Below are 18340 nucleotides of genomic sequence, written 5' to 3' on the forward strand. Positions count from 1 at the left end.
CAATGGTCTTAATGGCTTTACTATACCCAAAAGGTAAGACTACCTTTTTCTTAGGAACCATAAGATACATTTGTTTCATTACCTCTACAAAGGACCTCATCAAATATAGTGCCACTATTGATCTTAAGATCCACCTCAACCACATATCACCATCATGCAAACAAGAAAACCAGCCACCAAACTTCGTATCACTACACAATACAAATTCAAAATTAACATGGTTATCATCATAGGTAAAAAGGTAGTATAGAAAGGAATCAAGTGTGAAGACATCTTGCCGAGGGGGTACACTTTTAAAATTCGACCAGCAATCCTTTATTTTTACCACGAAACACGTAGTTTGAGAATTACAAAGGATCGGGATAAGATAATCATCAAGGAAAGATAAGCATAAGCTGAGGCAACCCCTTTTCCAACCCACTAGTATTTCGGGATCAAAAGAATGGTGTAACCAAAGGTATATAACCCGAGATTAACCAATCCTTTTACTAGGCTATCATCCAAGACTAAAGATTTGTGGCATAGAAGTATTCTCTTAAGAGAAAGCACACCTTTATTCAAAAGTTTTCCAAGCATATGATTACCTTGAGCAAAACTAGTAACACGGTTTGTATCACACAAGCTCAAAGGAATATATCCAATATCATGGTCAATATTACAAGAATGAACACTAACTTGTGGATTTTGAATCAGATCACTCACATGATCAAGTAGTGAACTATCCTTAAGAGCAAATTGAACAAAATATGCAACAACTACCAAGGAAAGATTCATGCCTTTCTACACTATGTAAAACCGAAGCTACTTCACATTGGATATTAATATCCTTATCACAATATTTCAAGCATAAGGAAGTGTAGAGTGTAGCAATTATACCTCGGTGTATGCCACGATAGTCCACTTGTTTGGAGCTCTTGGCCAAGGGTGTCACTAGCTCATTTCCCATGTTATCGTGTGGAACCCCTTTTTGATCCTTCTTTGATAGCATATGAACTTGAACCTTTACATAAGAAGGATCAATGCTAGGCAAAGTGCTAGCATATGGGTTAGTGAGTATCAAATATCCTTTGTGGGAAAATCCCACAAGCACATTTTTCTTTCCCTTTCCTACTTCACTGCCCGCGGTTTCCCTTTCCCTTGCCCTCTTTTCTTCACATTCTTCTTGTATCTCAACACTAAGTTTCTCTCCATCTTGAGGCTTGGCCTCATTCTCCTTGGATGGGGTGTTTCCGAGTTAGTGTAGCTTATGAAGAAGACATTGGATTTAGTGGAGTGTAGGGTCTTTGAATTGGAGGATTTTGGAGTGGAGGATTCGGGTTTAGGGATGGAATTTTGGTTCCAAGTCCTCCTTGTGGAACTTGGTGGAGTGAAGAATGGCTAGGTCCATCTTGTTCTCGGCTTTGGGAGTAAAGATTGACTTGGTTTGTAGCACTTGGTGGATACAATCTTAGGTGCAAGGTTTCGGGAGTAATAGTAGGTAAGGTGGTTTGAGGGGTATGAGGTCGAGAACTCCTTTGGCTTTCCACCCTCTCCACCCTCTCACTCGTTGAGGCCACATCGAAACCCAATTTCTCAACATTTTCCTTCATCCTAGCCACGCCTCGAGACAAAGTTTCAAGACTAGCTAAGAGGACATTCATTACATTATTTTCCACTGTTGGAGCATTGGAATTTTTGGGTTCCATTTGCAATTGTACCTACAAAACAAGCAAACATTAGTTCAAAATACGCTTACACATTTTTCACACATGGCTTCCTCACTTGGTTCTTCAAGTGTTGTAAGCCGGCTATCAATCCTTGAGCGCTTAGGAACGAGTCTACTCTTGAGTTAGAATGGATTTCGGTTTTAAAGACTCAAGGAAGTTTCGTACGCACTTGAACCATGAACAACTACGAATTGTAAATGAGCAAAGCACCACAAAGAACGTTGACAAAAAAGACGTACTCGAAAACTAGTACACAACTTAGTAGGTTGTTACATAGTTGCCAACTAGTATAGGAGACAAATAGAAAGAAACTAGTAGAGACAAGAAAAGAAACTTAGAAGGTCCTACGACTTGAGTTTTGTTGTTGATGTGGCCCACACTTTTTTTTTTCTTTTTGCCGTTGGTGGTGTTGTTTTTGCTTGAAAGTTGATATTTTTCAACTTAGGTTGTTAAGTCTAGTTGTTTTGGTGATGATTTTCGGTATTGGAATGAGAAAACAAGGCTTTGAACTCTTCTCAAAGGTCAAAAGGTGTACATCATCTTTTCACCAACTTGCACTAAAATGGCAAAACATCTTTTTGCCTTTGTCTTTTCTCTTTCCTCTTTTGGCCTTTCTTGAAAGATGTTTTGACACTCTTTTGGTAGGTCTTTGTTTCTTTGCCACTTTAGTTTTGTCTTGAAAGTAGTCCTAAGACAACACACTACCTTACCCCTCTCTCCCTTTTTCCAAATCAAACAAGGCCTTTTGTTGAATATTACTCAAGAACAACATGAACAACAACAAGAACACTTTGAATAATAACAATATCTAAACCGTCCAACCTTTCAACTACAACTTAACAAAGCTCAAATCTTGGACTTTAGACTCAAGTGTGCTAGGGAAACAACAAGCTAACATACGAAACTACTAAGACAAGCAAAAACACCTAATCTAGAGACAAATTCGTCCAAACAACAACAACACTTCGGCCAAGACACCCAACCCGTAGAATAACTTCTTTCTGTAAGATTTTCGACCTTGGACACCTCTTCTAATGATAGGAAACAAAGATCTAACACTATAACACACAAAACACACAAAAGTCACAAGAAAACTAGGCACAAATCTCGGCCAAAACAACAAGAAGACACAATTTCGGCCAAGACAACAAGAATGGACAGATTTGCTTCTTTTTGAATTTTCACCTTTTCAACACCTTTTTTTTTTAATTTTTCGACTTAGAGAGCCCAAGATTGGTAGTGTAGGAACGTAACCAGCCTTAGCTCTGATACCAAATGATACTAAACGGTATCTAAAAGAGCACAAAACAGTCCGTAATCGCACAAACAGTCCACATGCACAAGACACTTAACGGAAATAACAAACACAAACTTGAAAGATAAAGAAGATAGATAACTTGACACAAAAATAATATGAAATGTAGCAACTAAAGAGTGTATCAAACTCTAAAACCTCTACAAATCACATTAACAAGAAACAAGTTCTTACGCGAACACAAGAGGAACTCGGTTCACTCAAGCACTCACGTTTCTAGCCGTTTCACAACACAAGTGGAACCTTTCACTTGTGATGTTCAAAGTTGGGGGTCTACTCTCTTCTTGAGAGGAAAATGGTGCTTCAATGTTACAATCTTCATTCAAAATAAGCTAACTAAGAAAATAAGACTAAGGGGTTCCTACTTATAGTTTATTACAAAAGAGATAGGAAATGACACATTTACCCTTAATGAAAGGGGTGGGTTTGGAGTGTATAAATGGGGCTGACTTGTAGTGTTTTTAAGACACTCAAGGCATGTCTTCACACTTTAATACATACACTCCTTTAGATGAACTTAAGACATGCTCAACCGCGTCCATTTTCATAAACGCGCCATGTAGTCTTTGTAGTTCCCGAGCTTGGACAAGGCTTTGAAAAAGGCTTCAAAAGGTCTTCAATTCCTTTGCAAATACGAAACGTGGACTTCAACAAAAACTTGTAATTCTTGTGCTCCTCATGCTTGTATCAGGGATCAAGTAACGCATACACATCATGGGAAAAGATTTGCATCGTACCAGTAACTACATCCGGTGAGGCCTCTGCTTTCTGGCGGTTGGTCAAGGCGTACAACCGGTTGCGGCCGCTTCCAACGGCTGAAGTGGCACCCTTCTGAGGTGGTGGTGCAGAAGAATTAGCCTGTGACTTGGCTCCACCAACATTACCCTTTGTTGCCTGACAGTTTCTCTGGAATGGCCTGACTGGCCATACGAATAACACGCCAAACTGATATCTCCCTGGATGATTCCTCCCACATCTCTCACAGTGCGGGTATGTCCGAGAGGTCTGAGCTACACTTCCTTAGGACTGCGAACCCTGTATTCTCGGCCCCAGTCTGGACTGAAAATCCTGGGGGCGCTGTCCTGCTGGGGGTTTGAACACCGGAGCATTGGCTGCAGAGTGTGCATTACCCCAAAACTTTTTTTTCTGCCATTTGTTAGCCCAATTCTCCCTTTGCTGCTAACTGTGGCTCTTGTCTACTGTTTTAGATGTCTTTGCCTACCTGTCCTTCTCTCTAGATTCAACTATTTTCTTTTTCTTTTTCTTTTCCTCAACTTGCTGCATGTGGACTGGTAGTCTGGAAAAATCCATGTCCCGGTTCAACATTGCTCCCTGACATTCAAGCACTAAGTCATTCGTAAGGCCGGATGCAAATTTCCTCATTCGAGCTCTCATGTTACTAGTCATCTCTGGAGCATAACGGGCTAGTTGGTTGAACCTCAGAGTGTACTCTTAGACACTCATCTTTCCCTACTTTAGATTCATAAACTCTTCATCTTTGGCCTCTCTGAGCTCGAGAGGAAAGAACCGATCGAGGAAGGCTTCCACGAACTCGGCCCAAACTGTGGGCTCAGCACTCTCACCCTTTGAATCTTCCAACTCATCATACCATTGGTTCGCTATATCCTTAAGCTGGTAAGCTGCTAAGTCAACCCCCTCTACCTCCATCTACAAGGATCACCTTAAAGATCTTCTCCATCTCGTCCACAAACTCCTATGGATCCTCTTTTACCTTGGTACCAGTAAACTTGGGCGGGTTCATTCTTATAAACTGGCCCACTCTTGTAGCCTCAGACGTAACAGATGCAGACCTAATATCTTCTGACCGCTGAGTCTGTGTGGCTACCAATTGTGCAAGCATGTGAATGAATTGCCTGAATTCTGCATTAGATACCTTTCTCGCGTGAGGCTGAGTGCTGTTAGTCCCCGTTTGGGGAGCTCTAAGTGCCCTAGGTAAGCTGGTCTGAATAGGTGGGACTCCCAGAGTAGCATTAATCTCCGAAGTCTGAGCTCTGTTTCGGGTCCTCATCCCATGAGCGGGACGGACCTCATCTGTCTGTGCATTCTGATCGATAGTACGACGGGGAGGCATGATTGTTTTTATGAAACATAAGAGACCATTTATTAGGGGATAATTCAGACTCTGAAACATGAACTAAACCATAAAGAAGAAAAACATTCCTAAACGTCTTGTAGCCTCCTGCTTATAAGTGTGGTGCGCTACACATCCATAAATAAGATTCTACCCGACGCGATTTCGCAGACATCCTGGGACCATGAACCGTGCTCTGATACCAAGTTAGTCACGACCCGAACTAGGGCCTGGCCGTGACGGACATCCCAAACCATGAAGGCCCGAATGTCCTACTCTATCTGGTAGTCATGCACAATATTTATATAATCAGAGAATATGCAGAAATACAATCTGACACGGAAACATGGTCATTAACTTTGAGTTTCAAGATATGCGAATGAAAGTTACGATTCAAAACATCTGAGTAAGATTTGACTTAGTCTGCGAAATCTCTACTACATCTCAAAACTGTTCTGAAAATTGGGACAAGGCCCCAGTAGACCAAAACAATGGAATAACAAAATCTGAAATAATAGGTCTTCTGGAACAAAGAAGGCTCACCACCGAACAGATCACTTCTCTCTGGAATACTTTACTGATTAGCCGGACCCTTGGACTGAGCCTCCGAACCTGGAAGGTAGGGGGTCAATATAGATGTACTGGTATGCAGAGCAGATCCAAAATAATAATTTATATTCAACATAGATGAGAGCAATTTAAAACGATTCATAAACATATCATATAGTAAGAAATCTCATGGGCATTTTCGAAAGACTCTGTAAAATCATCTGAACTCTGTGACACTCCTCATTTTACTTCTGCGCTAGGTGGTATACCATACAACTCTGAAATTCCACGGGCTATATAGAATCCACCATTCACTCGGCGGAGAAGCCTCCAACTCAAGTGTGCTGCAAGGGTTGGGAGTCTCTGACTCTGCTACGCCACATGACCGTCGCCAGCATAAAAATAATCTACCCGGATCGACAAATCACGGTTTTAGGCTAAGAGTTTCTTGAACTCTTAACCCTGTTCAGGCAACCACGTAACTCTCCTTATGCCCATTTTTAACTCTTTAAGACATGCATTCTCTGAAAACATTCTCTGAAAACTCTTAACTCTGTTATCGCATAAATTTATATGGTATCGTCATACCATTAACTTGCAAGTCACATTCTCTGAGCCATTTATAGCAATTTATAACTCTGTTTTCAAATCATGAAATTCAGGACCACCATAACAACAATTCGTTCAAGGAACTCATGCTTTAAAATTCATTTAAAACCATGCAAGCAATTCTCTTTTTCAAAAATTTAACAAACAATGGTGGTCATGTCCAAAGTCTCTATCTCATGCAATTCATCTCTTTAACACAAAACATAGTTATCTCAAGACACCCTCTCAATAATTCTAAATCAATGTTTCAAATACTATGACATTGAGAAAACATCTTTCAAATCACAGACATGCATTTCAACGTTTTTCCAACAACCAAAATCTTTAATTTATCACAACAGAGGGAGTCCATAATTTTTGCTCTCAAACAATCTTAAACCTCAAATTTTATGCATATACGTATACATGTAAATCAACTTAGGGGGAAAGGCCTAAGGGCAAAATCAACAATGTATTTAAACATTCATAATGCATAATAAAATCATGTATTTCAAAACTCCTTTCTAAAATCATGCTTGAAAATTTTTAGTTTGAAACCCCAGAGAGTGTTCTTGTGAATTTTTTTGAAGAGAATATGAATAATGTGGTCACTTGAGAGTATAATTCCGTGTTTAAGATGATAAGGGGTGGAAAATACCTAATATACCCTTAATGAGACGGAATAAAATATAACTAGGAGCCCGATTTTATGGGCCACCGCGACGTGCCACAATCGCGGTGGCTCACTGAAAATTGACAAATGGGATTCTTAGGGTCACCGCGACACGGAGCCATTGCGTTGTCCCACTGGTTGGGACCTGGAATTTCAGCGCAATGCGCTACAATCGCGCTAGGCTACTAGAATTTGACAATTGTTAAATAGACCCCCCTTCGCGACACGTCAAGCACAAAAATGACGGTGTTTTCGACTAGGACTTAAATTAGCCATAATTTCTTGCCCGGGTATCGGATTTGGGCGAATCTTAAATCGGCGGAAAGCTTATCTAATTTTCCATGCGATGAAAAGTCGAAATTAGGAAAAATTAATTTTCTAGTCTTTAACTCTAAGAGCAATTACCACGAGCTAACTCATGGACGATGCGGGGTGTTACAGATTATTTGATATTTTTTATTATGTGATGTAATAATTTTTCTCGTATCGAATAAAAAATAAATATAATTTCTTTTAAGATAGAAAAAATAAATATAAAATTTAAAGTACATAATTAAATTGTTCCTTAATGATAAATATATCATGTGTGTTTATTTTAAAAAAAAAGGATAAAATTTTATTTAAATAAATTTGATAAGTTAAATAGATCTATTTATTATATATATAAATAAAAAAGAAACTTTAATGACATGACATATCAACTAGGAGAGAAGAAATGTTTTTGAAGTATCAAGTACTCCTTCGGTTTCATATTAGTTGGCTCCTTTGGACTTGACACACCCATTAAGAAAATATTAATTAGGGGGTTTATTTTATCATATTAGCCTTATTAATTATGCTGTGAAAATATAAATTTGAGTAAATGCACTTTGTTTAGTCATTTAATGTTAAGGGTAGCATTAGAACAATATAATAAAATTCTCTTGATTTCATTAAAGGGATAATTAAATTAAAACAAATATTTTTAAAAAGAGAGCCAACTAAAATAAAATGGAGGGAGTATGTTTAGAGAAAAATAGGGATAGTTGAGTTATATTTTGGTCCTAAAAAATCAAAAAGTAATATTTGTACTAATTTTTAAAACATGAGTGACTAATTCATGAAAAATACTCTAAGATTGGTGCTGCCGATTTGTCTTCCCTTTGCAAAAATTTTCAACCTGTCGTCTTGACTGGTTGTTAAAAGTTACTTGCTTTGAAACGTGTGTGGATGACTTTTGATTCATCATTATGCGTCCAAATGAACAACCTTAATGATTATATTCCTGTAAGTGTTTTACCTGCCCTAGTTTCCCATGCCTGAAAAGCTGGCTCTCTGAATTGGTAATCAAGTTATTTCCTACTTTCTTTGCAGTCATGAATATGTTTTCTTGGTAAGGAATATGACACCCCTTCAACGGAAATTGCACTGTTTGACAAGGTCAAAATTTTAATTATATGTATATATATGCTGTCACGCCCCGAGCCGAGGCCCTAAACGTGGCACGGATCCGATACTATTGCTAGTACTAGCGAACGTTTTGGCGTATCACATGAGCATACAGATAACATAATGAATAAAGAAGAAATAGAATAGAATAAGATTTCTTAAAGGATAAAGTCTTTCATCAATGTTCATTAATATCACTTAACGTCTGAAGATATAATAGTCATGACAAATAATAATAAATATTACAAGATCTGTCTGGCAACTAAATCAGTCTGTGAAGTCTCTAATAAGTACCCATACTAAAAGAAAAGAAAATATAATAAAGTCATCATATCTCGTCCAACCTCCTGATAGGAAAGAGGCTCACTAATAGCAGAAGATAGAGATCCTAATGAGGCACCTGACCGCGGACATGAGAGACAGAACCTACATCATGAAATGATGTAGCACCAAAGGCGGTCAATATGTGGAATGTATTGGTATGCAAAACCATTTCAGGAGGGTAGTACATCAAGAGATTAGAAATGACAATAAAATTCAAACGTAAAAGAGGACAACTGGAAAGGAACAAGAATATAAACTAAATTTATAATTGACCAAATAAGGTAGATTTAATTGCTTTGATTATTTGTGGGAGAAAGTAGTGAACTATCATAAACCACCATATGAGCACATGGAGTTTGATCTCGGCCCGATCAGCTAAGCCTTCCTATACCTTGCCGAGCATAGGACGTGACATGACATAATTTGCTAGCAAGTATCCATAGTTAGCCCCTTTTCGGGGGACATAAAAAAGAGTCATCCGCTTGCGAAATGATCTCTATCCTATGTTGGCAAACATAGTTTCAGGCATTTGTCATTTAGACCTATGCCTTCACGGTCAGCTAACCAACTCCATTATGCTCATAATGTTATCTTAGTGATTCATGCTCATAGATTAGCCATATTAGGCTCATATCCATGGTTTAGCCACTTTAGGGCTCATGCTTGAGAATTAACTAACTTGGGTTCATATTTGAGATTAAGCCACCTTAAACTCATAATCAAGTATTATCATCATTAGGACTCATGGGAGGTAGAATCGTAATAATTCATTAAGTCAAATTAATTCATCAGTGAAGGATTTTCGTAACTTTATCAGGAGTGAGCCTTTGGAATGTACATGTTTTTAGCATAGCTTATGAGTTTGTAGATCATATCTTAAGGTAATAAAGGCATTCATGAATTAATTTGTAGAGCTAGAAGTCATACGGATCGTGTCATTTTGTGTCGTGGTTCATAAGAGAGGTATTTTATGATATTATGGAGATCATGGAAAATTCAAGTCATTATAGCATATTGTCATCTTCGCTGATTTGTGACCAACGTGCTGGCTTTACTAGGCTCATGTTAATATTTTAGCCTTTTTGTGGGATCACATTGGAATTCAGCAACTTTGGTTTCATACATCATGAACTAACACTCAGTATTGTTTTGGTGAGTCATTGAAAGCAACGTGTTGCAACATCATTATAACAATATTCCAAGTCATAACTTCTATAACACTTAATGGAACTAAGGAAATTGAGGGAATTTGGTTGAACTTCATGGATCACGGTTCATATGAAAACAATAGGAGTTTCCAGTATGATGTCTTCTTAGAAACAGAATTAAAAATTCACAGTATTTAGTTAAAAGAAAAGCAACAAGCTAGCCAAATGGGGAACTGATGTTAATTTGGAGTGCGTTGCATGTGTCATAGCCATCCAGAATTGATACCATCTATTTATGGTTGTAACTTTGCAAGAACAGTGAATGACAGTTTACTTCTATGGAAACTTAAACAAAATATCTACAACTACTACTTGGAAACAAACATGTGAAATGGACAGTCCAAAATGCCAAAGGCAGAACACAATAAGCCCAAATATTTAGAACAATTTATGTGGAGTATGTGAATGCCATATGGATCAAAAGAAATCATATGTTCTTTGAAAAGATAGCTAGAGATGGGAAGTTTTAATTAGCCAAAGAAAATGCCTAAATGTGCTGTGTGAGATCAAATTATATGGTGCAAAACTAGTTACAGTGTGCTATGCTAGGCTGGATTATGAGGATTGATTTAAAGGCTAGTAGTATGGTTTAGCTTTGCTTGATTCTGTTTCGAGATAGCCAAGAGTGTTAATTGGCTATGGATTTGTAACTCTTGCAGCAACTTGTAGAATAAATATAATTCACATAATATCGAGTATCCATAGAAAAGATTAATAGACCAAGATGTTTTTTTAAAAAAAAAAAAAAAACTTTCCAAGTAACTTGGTAACTTGAGACAGGGGACTCGATTAATGGACTAAGATTTTTAAAACTCCTTCCACCATCATTATTTTGAAAGTAAGCATAATTTGAGGAGAAACAAAACCAAGAGAAAACATAAAAGAAATAATCTTTCATACCTCAAAACGTTAGAGAAGTTAGTTATCGGAAGGGACGAAACTAAGATTGATTCTTGAGCCAATTCTCTCGGATTTTATTTTTTTATGATTGAATTTGAGAGGAAAGCTGGATTTCTGGATGATGAAATAGTTTGTATAACTGTTGGAGAAATTGCAGTATTTTTTTATTGTGTGCAATTGAGGATTGCAGAGAGATTGTAATTGATGGAGTTTTTAATGTGAGTAAGTGAGGCAAACAGAGAGATTGTAACTGATGGAAAAATAAAGAACTTCTATCTGCTGAGAGGAAAAAAATCATTTGAATACTGATGAATAAAAAGGAATTTAATCATTTGGGGTAAAGGTAAAAAGGAAAGGACGAATTTTCCCTCGAAGGTACTTCACAAGTTACTGAGTGTGAGATGTTACATATGCTATATGTAGATCACTCCTCTTTAAGAAATTTTTGGCTCTGCCACTGTTTCTCATGGTAGGTTGCACCAGCAACCACAAATCTTAATGCTAATTTTTGTTTCAATATATATTTATATGTTGTTTGGTTTGGGGAGCTGGTGAGAGGGCAGCTCGTGATGTGTAGGCCCCTTTCATGACTTTGAACCTTAAACAAAAGTCGGTGTTAAAAGTGAAGAGGATATGCAAGAGGGATCTATATCAATTTTCGAGTCCTGCAGCACTTTCCCTTTGGAATTTCTGTTATGTGATGTTCCTTTTCAATTTTGTACCAGCAACACTGGTGGAGGTACAACAACTCCGACAGTAGCACCACCAGGAACCACAACTCCAACCATTGCACCACCAGGAACCACAACTCCAACCATTGCACCACCAGGAACCACAACTCCAACAATTGCACCACCAGGATCCACAATTCCAACGACTGCACCACCGGGCACAACAACTCCAGGAATTGGCACTGGCACGGGTGGAGGCATAGCAACTACACCTGGAACAAACTTTGGACTTGGACCAAGTGGCGCTGGCACAGACGGCAGTGCAGCTGGGCACCTCCAAAACTCTGTGTTTTTCACCATAGTTCTTTTGGCTATAAGCCTTGAATGCTCAAGGGTCTAAAATTAAAAGAGAATAGAGAAGTCCATATTTACGGTCAGCGAGGAGAAGAATCTTTCTTTAGTTGTTTCTTTCATCGTTTCTGTTCTTTCTGTCTTATTATGGTTGCGTGGAACAGTTGGAATTGGATTCCTTTTAGATGCTTATGAGGGTAGTAATTTTATGTAGTATAGAGGAATCTGATCCCTGCACCCTTTTTAGATTTCTTCCCTTTGTTGTATATTAAATCTTATATATGAGAAACGGAAGAGGCTGTATTTTTTTGTTGAAAATTATAATAAATGAGAACTCTCTTCCCCACCCCAATCTCTATCGCAATTTAAGGGTCATCACAATCTCTCTTGTTCTGAATGATTATAGTCGTCAAAGTGGCTTCATCTGTGTGGGTGACATAACAAAGCTCACTGGTGAGGCTGCAACCTTATTAAGTTCATGTTGATTCTAGAATGGTTAGCTGAATAACAGACGGATTGAGTTCATTAAATTTGATTAGTGTGTTTAGTTCAAATGTGGTGTTGTTGTAACGCTAAGTGAGACTATAAATATTGTGTTAATTGCATATAAAAAGTAAAAAAAATGTTGCATAAGTGAGAAAAATACGCTACAGCAGCAATGAAAAGAAAGAGACTCTGCAAGTGTGGAAATTTACTCTGTATTTAAGTTACGAATATGAAATTACAAGAGTCCTTAAATAAGATAAAAATCACTAAACAAACGTTTATTTGTTCCTAAAATATCTGAATCTAATGCTGACTCAACTACTCCTGCAGCCTAAAGACTAGGAAATTATTTATTGACTCCTAAATAAATGCAACAAACTAACTACTGACTGACCAGAAAGCTGGTCACGTTGCTAACATTCCCTCCCTTAAACTGAAATAACTTTCAGTTTAATTTGCAAACACCAAGCTGATTACGTAGCTTTAGAAGTGACACTAGTTTCAAGGGCTTTGTGAATATGTCTGCAACCTGCTCTTCATTTCTGCAATAGATAAGACTAATCTTTGCATCTTTACTTAGATCACGCAAGAAGTGATACTTCAGATCTATATGCTTACTTCGTCCATGTTCAACTGGATTCTTTGAACGATTAATCGCCGAAATATTATCACAATAGATTGGCGTTGGTCCTTCTTGCTTAAAATGAAGTTCTTCAAGGATGTTCCTCAGCCAAACAGCTTGACAAGCACATGACACTGCAGCAACATACTCTGTCTCTGTGGTCGACAAAGTAACAATAGGTTGCTTTTTTGAAGACCAAGAAATAACTCTAGACCCCAACATAAAAGCATATCCCGATGTACTTTTCCCGTCTTCAAGATTTCCGGCATAGTCACTATGAGTGTAACCAACCAAATGTTCAGCTGCTTTCATCTGATAAAAATTTCAAAGTCATTGGTACCATTCAAGTACCTCAGGATCCTCTTTTCAACTTGTAGATGCATTTCTTTTGGACTCTCCATGAACCTACTAATGAGACTTACAGCGTGCATAACATCAGGCCTTGTTGCCGTCAAGTACATCAAGCTTCCCACAATTTGTTTGTATAAAGTACTGTCCACTTTTCTTCCTTCAGGTCTTTTGACGAGCTTCAGACCCTTCTCCATGGTGTGCTCACAGTGTTGCAGTTTTTTATCTGGAATCTGTCCAGAATATCTTGCACATATTTCTTTTGAGAAATAAAAATGCCATCAATAGATTGATTCACTTCTAGACCAAGAAAATAATGCATCATACCCAAATCCGACATGTCAAAGTCAACCATCATGGACTTCTTAAAATTCTCAATCATGGGCAGATTACTTCCGGTATAAATTAAGTCATCCATATATAAACACACCATTAAAACCCCTGCACCCCTCTGTTTTATATAAAGAGTATGTTCTGTTTTATATAAAGAGTATGTTCATATGGACACTTTCGAAATCCCTCCTTTAAAAAATAAGCATCTATACGACTATACCAAGCTCTTGGAGCTTGTTTTAGTCCATACAAAGCCTTTTTCAATCTAAACATTTTATTCTCAGCACCAAATTTCACATAGCCAAGAGGTTGTTCGATAAATACATTTTCTTGTAGTTCACCATGTAGAAAGGCAGACTTCACGTCTAACTGAAAGATTTTCCAAGCATTTTGAGCAGCCAAAGCAATCACCAATCTTATGGTATCTAATCAAGCAATGGGAGCATACACCTCTTCGTAGTCAGCACCATATTCTTGCTTATAGCCTTTTGCTACTAAGCGAGCTTTAGACTTGTCAACCTATTCGTTTTCCTTCAGCTTTGTTTTGTAAACCCATTTGACACCAATGGTTTTCTGATTTTCTAGAAGATTTGTCAACTCCCAGGTATCATTTCTTTCAATTGATCTAATCTCCTCATCCATGGCTTGCTGCCACTTTGGATATTTGACGGCATTAGTGAAAGATATAGGATCACAATCTGAAAACAAAGAGAAATGACTGGCCGTATTTCTAAATTTACTAATCCCATATACCTCATAATCTTCCATCCATCTTGGTGCACCTCTGCGACGTTAAGGACGTTCATTACTGAAGTGAGCATCACCTGATTCATGTTCAACACCTCCAGCATCTTGTACTGTTGGACTTGCTTGTGAACTGATCTCCAAAGACCGTTCTTGTTCTTCGTCTTCTTCAACAGAAAAGGGAAATTGTTGAAACGAACTTTTGTCGCTCCAATTCCAGATTGCTTCTTCATCAAAAACAACATCTCAGCTAATAACATTTTTCTTGGTAATAGGATTTAACAAGCAATAAGCTTTTGATTTGTCATCAACACCAAGGAAAATGCATTTTTGACCTTTATCGTCCAACTTCTTCCTTGCAGCATCTAGAATACGCCCATATGCTATACACCCAAAAATCCAGAAGTACTCAACATTTGAATTACGCCTGCTCCAAGCTTCATGAGGTTTCATATTTCGAATAGGGCTGGTAGGACATTTATTTAATATATGAATGCTTCAATGAACTGCTTTTGCCCAAAAGTCTTTTGGTAAGACACTTCTCTTTAAAAGACTACGCATCATATCAAGAATTGTGAGATTTTTCCTTTCACACACACCATTCTGTTGAGGTGTGTAGGCTGCCGTAAGGTGCCTTTTAATTCCATGATTCTCACAAAATTCTACAAATTCTAGTGAGTTGTATTCGCCACCCCGATCAGTCCGCAAACATTTAATTTTACAACCAACTTTATTTTCAACAAACACTTTAAACTTCTTAAAAGTTTCAAATGCTTCTAATATTTCTCTTAAGAAATAGACCCATGTATTTATGCTATAATCATCAATGAATCTAGTGAAATAGCGTTTACCTCTATTAGACGTAGGACTTATCGGACCATAGATATCTGAGTGCACCAACTCCAGCACCTTCTTTGCCCTCCAAGACTTTCCTGTTGGAAATGATTTACGATGTTGTTTGCTAACTGCACACTCTTCACATACTTTATCGGGAGATTCAAGTTGCAGAAGACCTGACACCAACTATTTTTTTGCTTTAAGAACTTCAGGCTTCCAAAATTTAAATGCCCATACTGAAAATGCCACTTCCAAGCATCCTCTTTAACTTTTGGTAGAAAGATAAGATTTTATGGAGTTGTGAAGATATAAAGGAAACAAGCGGTGTGATGACATATTAATCTGAGTGATTAACCCCAAACGAGGATCTTGTATCCTACAAACTCCACCTTTAATATTAAGTTCATATCCCTTTTCTTGAAGCTGCCCGACACTTAAGAGATTTGTTTTCAATGTAGGGACATAAAACACATCACCTATGGTATGAATGGAGCTATTTTTGGTTGAGACTTTTACATTTCTTTTTCCTTGAGCAAAGACCACAAAATTATCTCCAAATCTCACGGTATCTTGAAAAGTTTCATCTAACTCTGAGAATACCTCTTTCTACCCACATATATGATTACTGCAGCCGGTATCGAGATACCACAAATTCGTGGGAACTTTCTCTTTGGAAGTATACTCCATCAAAAGTGAAACCTTCTCTTCTTCTTCCTTTGTTTCCGCGTCTTCCTTTCTTGCTGCAAAATTATATCTACCACCACGATTCTTACTTAAATTGGTACGATACTCAGATCGGTAATGTCCAAATCGATGGCATCGATAGCATTCAACTTGAGACCTGTCACGTCTTTCAACTTGAGACATGTCGCGTCTTTTTTCCTTTTCCTGAGAATCTCCAGCTTTGTTTTTCTCCCCTTTCTAGTGACAATTTTTTCCTTTCCACTTGTCTTTCTCTGGATCTCTTCCTTTTGAAGACATCACTGCTTTCAATGCTACTTTATCCTTTGTCTTGTTGGTTTAATTTCTTCTCATGAACCAACAAAGAACCTTGCAACTCGTCAATGGAAAGAACAACAACATATTTGGATTTTTCAATGGAGCAGTCGATATAATTGAACTTTGCAGTCATCGAGTAAAGTATTTTCTCAATGATGGTAACATCCTTTAGTTTTTTTCCATGAATTCACATTTTATTTGCAATAGCCATAACTTTTGAGAAATATTCTGTTACCGATTCACCACCTTGCATACGTAGAGCCTCGAACTCACCACGAAGTGCTTGAAGCTGCACTCGTTTCGCCTTCGCCGTTCCTTGATACTTCTTCTTCATGGAATCATATATTTGCTTGGAAGTATCCTTGCAAAGAATTGTTTCCAGTATTGAGCGATCAATAGCCTAAAAAAGGTAATTCTTCGCCTTGAGATCTTTTAACCTTAGACTGTCCAACTTTGCCTTTTGTGCTTCCGACAAGGCAGTACCAGTGGCTGGCTCTTGTACGCCAACACTCACAACTGGCCAAAAGTCTTTGGACCTAAGAAAGTTCGCCATCAACATACTCCAATGGTCGTAATGACTATCGAAATGCGGAATAGTGGGCTGAACAAAATTTTCAGTGGTCATTATTTTATTGCTGCAATAGTACTCCAAAAAGGAAAAGAACTTTTTCTGGCTCAGATACCAAATGATAGAAAAATACACTACAGCAACAATGAAAAGAAAGAGACTTTGCAAGTGTGGAAATTTATTTTGTATTCATATTACGAATACGAAATTACAAGAGTCCTTAAATAAGATAAAAACCACTAAACCAATATTTATTTGTTCCTAAAATATCTGTATCTAATGCTGACTCCACTACTCCTGCAGCCTAAAGACTAGGAAACTACTTATTGACTCCTAATAAATGCAACAAACTAACTACTGACTGACCACAAAGCTGGTCACGTTGCTAACAATAAGTATACGTATGATATAAAGAATCTAGGGCCATCAATAAAGCAGAATTAATTCAATTGCACAAGGAAATTTTGTAATATTTCCGTGTTCACAATATATTAAGAGGGAAACTCTTTTTTAACCTCTAGTGTTCCTATCTTCTTTAATTTCTTGGCGTCTTGAACTTACAAGTTCAAAGTTGGAGGTGAAGGATATTTATTATTAACCTCTTTTATCATGTCGGAAACATCCAAATTAAGGAAAGTAGTGTGCCAAATATGGGACGTTCTTTGAGTGGTTTAGCTGTTCTTGTTTGAATTGAATATTAATTAATTTGTTTCTTCTTTTTCTATGAATTGGGATGGCATTAGGTGTCATTTTATTTGTCTTTTTTATTGTTGGTGGTGTTTTTTCTTTGATACACCCCTGTTGCGATTGTAAGGGTTTAATTGTTATGATGACATAATTAATGACAACGTTTTTACGTGCATAAAATAACTCAAAAGAACATGTGGAGTAGCTGGAAGTCAAATCAACTAATTAAAGAAAGACCACTCGAGAATCGAATATCATACCTAAAGAGGCATGTAATTACCCCGTTTACTAAATTAAATTAAGGTTAATTAGTATTTGTTTGTGGAATAAAATTTAGAGATTATAGTTATAAATTTACTAATTAAGAGGAATGCAAATGACTTACACTTGTTTGCCAAGGGTGATTTCGGATTTTCGAAAAAATCGCTATGAATATAACTTATTCTCAGGAGTATGTGAAAAATTATTATTTTCCCAAAGGAAAATCATACTTCAATTAGAGCTTGAAAATTTTCTATTATTAGCATAAGCTCGAACATAATCTATAAAACTCTCTATGAGTAACAACGAAATTTTACAAAAGTTTGACGACCTTATAGAAATGCAGAGGCATATAGTTGTCAAAATTAACCTAATAGAAAAGGAAATTAAAACCATCAAAGACAGTTCACCTATAAGGATGAATAATCTTATCATAAAAGTTGACGCTTTTGATAAAGAATTTCCTACATTCTCTAATAAAGGCATATACCAAAAAGAAAGCCTTAATGAAAGAATTATATTAAGTTTTCTAGAAAAAAGAGAATAGAAGAATTAGATTCTAGTTCTAAGAATAAATTAGAAGAAGGTTCTAGTTCTAAAAATAAAATAGAAGAATCAGATATTAAAGAAACAAAACAAATATCGAAAGA

At 37.2% G+C, this 18340-nt stretch overlaps 1 protein-coding gene across 1 annotated transcript in view; it reads left to right on the forward strand.

Moving 5' to 3' along the window:
• The window catches only part of LOC107870621 (PLASMODESMATA CALLOSE-BINDING PROTEIN 3), a 24929-nt gene extending 12760 nt beyond the window's left edge, over window positions 1-12169 (forward strand). The window contains exon 4 of the mRNA XM_016717211.2: window positions 11509-12169. Within this exon, the coding sequence (XP_016572697.2) occupies window positions 11509-11854 (346 nt within the window). The 3' untranslated portion in view covers window positions 11855-12169. The remainder of the gene's footprint in view (window positions 1-11508) is intronic.
• The last annotated feature ends 6171 nt before the right edge of the window (window positions 12170-18340 follow it).

The sequence above is a fragment of the Capsicum annuum genome, chromosome 5 (assembly GCF_002878395.1).
Source record: "Capsicum annuum cultivar UCD-10X-F1 chromosome 5, UCD10Xv1.1, whole genome shotgun sequence".
In the NCBI taxonomy this organism is placed as follows: Eukaryota; Viridiplantae; Streptophyta; class Magnoliopsida; order Solanales; family Solanaceae; genus Capsicum; species Capsicum annuum.